The sequence below is a fragment of the Mustela nivalis genome (assembly GCF_964662115.1).
Source record: "Mustela nivalis genome assembly, chromosome: 8".
In the NCBI taxonomy this organism is placed as follows: Eukaryota; Metazoa; Chordata; class Mammalia; order Carnivora; family Mustelidae; genus Mustela; species Mustela nivalis.
In genome coordinates, this window is record NC_139027.1 from 117,967,666 (window position 1) to 117,973,665 (window position 6,000).

Below are 6,000 nucleotides of genomic sequence, written 5' to 3' on the forward strand. Positions count from 1 at the left end.
GTGAAAATGCCACTTAGTCCCACACTGTCCTCACTGTGACATTAGCTTCAATGTTGAGTTGCTTCCTGGGGAGTGGTGAGATGGTTTTGTAGTAAACTGAATCTTACCTAATCTTCAGACCTAAAGCAAACTGACAGGCCAATTGAAATGGAGCGTGAAGTCTGATCATAGCATCAACCTGCATAAAACCTGTAGCTTTGGCCAGTTTTGCACCATGCTTGACCAGCTGAGCTGTGGACTGCAATAAAAGCAATTCGCTCTGATAATATATTATTGTCTTGGCCAGGTTATGTTGTATTGTCTCATTAAAACCTAACAAAATCATTTTGTTTTAAATTAGCTCTGCTGTGGATAGTTATCACACCTTCCTCCCATTTGGTTTAAGAGTTGGCCTCTACGACAGTTTGACAAGAAAGATAGTCCTATTTTGTATTACTTGTCTGAATTCATGGTGAAGGCTCTTGCCACGTTAACGTTCTTCTGGAATAGAAGAGCCTAACCCTTTTTGTCTTTTCTAGATACTGTTGTGAAGGACCAGGCTCGAATGGGTTCGTCTAGCATGCCGGGGGGCAGTACGCCTGTCAGCAGCGCCAATATGATGTCAGGTCAGTTCACTGGTAACTTCCCTGCGGGGACAAAAGTAGAAGTCAGTAATTATTCTTAGTTTTGCTCTCTCTTTGTGGCCTGATTTCTTGTGGCCCTTCTCCTTTCCGTAGTGATTACCTTCTTGGCAGCACTTCCCTGTGCAGTCTCCTCACCAGCTTTCAGCGTGCTGTTTGACATCTGGTGTACTTAGTGACACTGAGGAGGGCATGAGCAGTCTCTTCTAGGCCAGAGTCCCAAAAATTTCTCCCAGAAGGACTTCAAAGTCCCCCAACAAACCATGGAGAGTAAAAAGAGATCTTTTTATCTTTTATTTTAGAATGACTGTGGTGGTATGATTCTCACAAGCAAGATTAAGAAATTAGGGGTGGAGATAAAGGTGGGGTTTATACATAGGCATGTATGTGTCTAAGAATGGTTCTCCAGACCGCCTATAGTGTGCCTAGTAAATTTGTAAAGGCTTGTATACAATTAATTTTTACTATTGTTGAGTCATCATGAATCAAGAGTGAGTGAGTATACAGAATACACAGTTTTCTAAAAGAAACTATAGGCTCATCCCCTCAGAATTATACATGTGGGCAACATCCATGTGGGTGTGCTTGTGGTAGTGAGGACATTTACTGACACATCCTCACTAAATTGTTGTCACAGTTGGTTTTTTGTTTTTTAAGAACTAGCTACCTTCTAGGACTTACCCTCTAGGTATCTTACCTATGAGCAAAATGATATATATCCAGGGCTGCTAATTGTAGCCTTATTTATAATATCAAAGCATTAAAAACAGCTCCCAGTAAGGAACTGGTTAAATCAGTTTTAGGACATCCATTCAGTGGAAAGCTCTATAGCCAGAGAAAAGAATGAGTAAGTATCTCATGTTCTTTTTTAGCTCCAGAATAATGTGAAATGAAAAGAGCAAAATGCAGAACCATGTCCAAGACCAGGAGTGGACAAGAATAGATAACTCTATAACCACATTCCTTATATATGACTTTTATATGCACAGTGTTACACAGTTATATTCATGTTTACACATAAAATATTTTAGGAAGGATACAAGCAAAAGGGCAAGAGAAATTTTTTACTATATACTCTTCTGAACCTTTGATATTTTGTACCATATGAATATATTACCTATTTTAAAAAATACATATATAACAATTTGAAAATTAACTGGTTGATTGAAGAGGGCAGTCTAATAGGTAATTCAGATGAGTAGAAGAAACCAAATGGCAGTAAATTCTAAAACACAGTTTTAGCATTTCCTCACTGAAAATGACTTTTGGTAATTTTGAAAGCTTCCAGCTAACTAGGCAGCATGATACAAGAACATGTGAGCTCTGGCTCTAGCCTTGTGCTGTTCATTAGGGCCATGACTAGCCATATGTGACTATTTAAATTAATTAAAATAGAATGAAATTTAAAGCAGGGTTCCTTGGTGCGACATTGCAAGTTCTCAGTAGCCACCCATGGGTAGTGACCACTGTATTAACAAAGGTTACAGAGCAGAAAATTTGGGTGGATAGACGCCTAGACAGGCATCAGTTTTAATTCAGACATGGTTGCCACTTACTAACTGTGCTTTGTACAGACTTCTTAAACTCTCCAAGTTTGGATTTCTTTAAAAAAATTTTTTTTTCTTTTAAATTGATTAGAAATTAATTTTAATTTGAAATTAGTTTTACTTTGTAGAAATCCGGGTGAGTAGAGGCCTTCAGAGAATTACTGGAGTGCATGGCTGTCTCACTCAGAAGAGTGTGTGATTCTTGATCTTTGGGATTTTAAGTTTTAGCCCTATGGGGCCCAACCTGGGGTGTAGAGATTACAAAGAGAGAGAGAAAATAACTGTTGTGTCACTTTTGAAATAGGTACTATGTAAAACTGGTGACTGAGATTTCTGTGGTTAGTATCTGGCTCACAGTTAGCTGTTTTCTTTCAGGGATTTCTTCAGTGCCAACCCCTTCACCCCTTGGACCTCTGGCAGGCTCACCAGTGATTGCTGCTGCCAACCCCCTTGGGATGCCTGTTCCAGCTGCCGCTGGCGCTCAGCAGTAACGGCCCCTTCTGTCTCCTGATGCCTAAGCAGAGGTGGGGGAGTCTGCGCTCTCCTTGATGCAGCTTGCGCCTGGCGGGGAGGGGTGAAATACTTCAGAAGCACCGTGTCTGAACCGTTGCTTGTGGATTTATAGTAGTTCAGTCATAAAAAAAAAAAATTATAATAGGCTGATTTTCTTTTTTTTTTTCCTTTTTTTTTCCTTTTTTTTTTTTTTTTTTTTAAACTCGAACTTTTCATAACTCAGGGGATTCCCTGAAAAATTACTTACAGGTGGAATATTTCACGGACAAAAATTTTCCCTCCTTTCAAATTCAGTTTCTCATCACTAAAGAACAAAGATGAACCAGCCTCAATCCCGGCTGCTGCATTTGGGTGGAGATATTTTTCCATGTCCACCACTGCTCCCCCACCATCCCACACTATGGGGGGTTAATATCTCATGCTCTTCTCCAGAGATTACAAAAATGTAGCTTCTTCAAGGGAGGTGGGAAGGAAGGAGGAAGCCCAAGCTTAAGGCCAAGCTACAAGAGCAGTGTACTGCTGGTCACTTTTCCTCACTTTACTCCAAGTGCTTCAGTGGGGTTGTCCTGGTGAATTTAGTGGAAATATGTCTTTGTTTCATTGAGATGCTGAAAATCTCCCCCAAAGTGCAGACAGGTCCTAGAAACTTCTGTTCAATATGAATCATGTCTTACTGACCTAACCCTAAATCCAGCTCACTTCTGCTTTTAGTTTCGGTTCTGTTAATACCTTCCCTCCTGGGCTCCTTACCTTGGTCCTCTCCTCTTTCATCTCCCCACATGCTCTGTAGCTGGTGGGAGGGGAAGGAAAAATCTTTTCCAGTTTTCTTTGACTTGGCCATTTTGAATTCACTTATTTACTGGGCTTAACTTATTGCTTTTTACAAAAGAAAAACATTGTCTGTATAGGTTTCATGCTAGCAACTCTTTAAGAGCTAATGGAAGATGTGGCCACACCAGGTTTCATCTTAAGCTTTCTACCTTCTTTTCTTCTTTATTCCCCTTCCTTCACATGCCATCCAGTGAGAAGACCTGCCCCTCAGTCTTGTAAATGTATCTGAGAGGTAGGAGCAGAGCCACTATCTCCAGTGAACCTGAAATGGTAGACCTGTAATTGTGGGAAAACTATGAACTCTCTTGTTACAGCCCTGCCACCCCTTGCTGTGTGTATATATATAATACTTTGTCCTTCATATGTGAAAGATCCAGTGTTGGAATTCTTTGGTGTAAATAAACGTTTGGTTTTATTTATCAAGGTTAGATTTAAGTTCCCTGTGTAAAGGTCTCGCTGGGTGGGTGTCTCACGTTCACATCCGAGGGGCCTGCAGCCCTGTACCGTGGAGGCTTCCCAAGGCCCCCATTTTTATACACCCCTCATTCGACCCATGGTACCGGGCAGGGCAGAGAGGCCTTAAAAAAGCACCACAAGCCAAAGCGTCTCTGGGGATTAAGGATCCTTTGCCATAAAACTCATTTTGTGTCTCAGCAGTGCAGGGATTGGGGATGGAAAAGTCGCCAGTTTTTGTGTGTTTGTGTGCGTGTAAAGTGGATTTTCCACTGTAATCCAACCACCTAAGTTTATCAGGTGCTTCACTGAGGAAGCCTAGTTTTTTAAGCACAATAGCAAAACCATCAGCTCTGTATTTTCTCCTGTTCTTTCATTACAGTAGCTGCTTGTGGGAACTAGGAAAAATTCTTCCAACATATTTGAAGGCCTAAAGTCTTAGTTCCCTTTTCTCCTACCTTTATAGATCATAAGCCTTTCTCGCCTGGGCGCCATAGACAAGCGTAATCGTTTCACGAGTTGAATTTAATGAACTTATCTAACTTTATAACCCATCTTGGCTCTAGTAACTTGATCAAGGTGGTGGCTTTCGTGAATATAATGGTAAACTTTAGAGGAAGCTAAAGCCTCCTTTTACAATGCTTCTCAACCATAGGGAAAACATTCTGTGTGGCAGGGTGATTTTCTTTCTTGTGGCCACTTAACAGTGGATATTTATTGTTCTTGACCCTTTTATGCCCTGGAATGCTGTGGGGGTTACCATGTTGAATTTGTGCAGAAGCTAAAAGCACCAGATGTGCCAGAGATGCAGTTTGTGATTCGTTTGCACTGGATTGTGATTTGAACAGGACACTTACGACTAATGAATTCTTCCTTTCGAGGTGGGGAGGAGGGTTGTAAATCGGGACTTCACATCCCACCCTTATAGCTCAGAGAATCTAGTTGTGGCTGAGGCTGATGTGGGGAGCTGCAGACAGCTGAACCTCCTAAACACGCATCAGACCTTGCGGGAGATGGAAGGTGAATGCAGAGGACTCTGAAATGCCACCCGGGAGCCTTTTAAAATAAATAGAAGTTTTAAAAATGCTACTTAAGGAGTCACTGCAGAAGCATGAAAAAAAGAAGACCCAGTTGGGTGGGTGGGTGGGGGGCAAGGGTTTACAGAGTAACAACTTCTGTGTTGTTGTAAATTACCTCATCTGTATACCTTGTATTGGGACACTTTATTTCTCAGCACTACCTGTGTCTGCGTTGATGAGATGGCAGGAAATGGAATGCCAATATAAGACAGTTGTGTTGGCAATTACTCTGAAAGGTTTTTTAAGTATTTTTTAATTTTGTTTGAAGTGGTCCCCCCCCCTTTTTTTTAAGTTTGAAGTCAGAAGTTCCCCTTCGCCCCCTTGATTTATTGGTTGTAATTGTATTGTAATTGGTATAACATAAAACATAACTGTGCTGGGAAGAAGTTGTGCCATGAAGGTCTTTAATTTTTTTTAAATAAAAACATTTAAACAAATGAAATGTCCCTGCAGCCTGAGCAGTATGCTTCTCCAACCGACACCGTGTGTGATAGATGGCTTAGTTCTCATGTGCTCTGAATTTAATATTGGGTTGATGGAGATGTGATGTGGGATGGATTCAGATTGGTTGAGGAGCACTGAAGTGGAAGTTTTTGACCTCAAGAGTCAGTGAAGAAAGCATGGTGGTGTTGCTAAACAGGATTGGTTTCATTCCTGTCTTGTCACTTACTTGGCTACTTGGCAAGTTACTTAACTTGTGAATCTGTTTCGTCATCTATAAAATGGGGCCACTGCTTTCTTGGGATTGAATAATTGAGAGTAAATGTCAAGTATCGGGCACCTGCTATGCTGTTGATAACCCTGATTCCCCAGGCCCCCTGGTATGGAGGATTGGTTCTGGGCCCGGACTTTGCAAGTGATTCACAGTACGATCATTCCTCTGGACTTGTCCTCTATGTGCTCAGTCAGGGTGTGGTTGGGTGAGGTGTCTTCTCAGTTGCTCTTCAGCTCTAACAC

The 6,000-nt window shown here is 41.4% G+C and overlaps 1 protein-coding gene across 2 annotated transcripts in view; it reads left to right on the plus strand.

Annotated features, from left to right (window-relative positions):
* CSNK2A1 (casein kinase 2 alpha 1) overlaps window positions 1-5,480 on the plus strand; it is a 53,874-nt gene extending 48,394 nt beyond the window's left edge. For both annotated transcript variants that reach the window (XM_082745873.1, XM_082745874.1), the window contains 2 exons: window positions 519-605; window positions 2,543-5,480. In XM_082745873.1, coding sequence (XP_082601999.1) covers window positions 519-605; window positions 2,543-2,658 — 203 coding nt within the window. In that variant the 3' untranslated portion in view covers window positions 2,659-5,480. The remainder of the gene's footprint in view (window positions 1-518; window positions 606-2,542) is intronic.
* The last annotated feature ends 520 nt before the right edge of the window (window positions 5,481-6,000 follow it).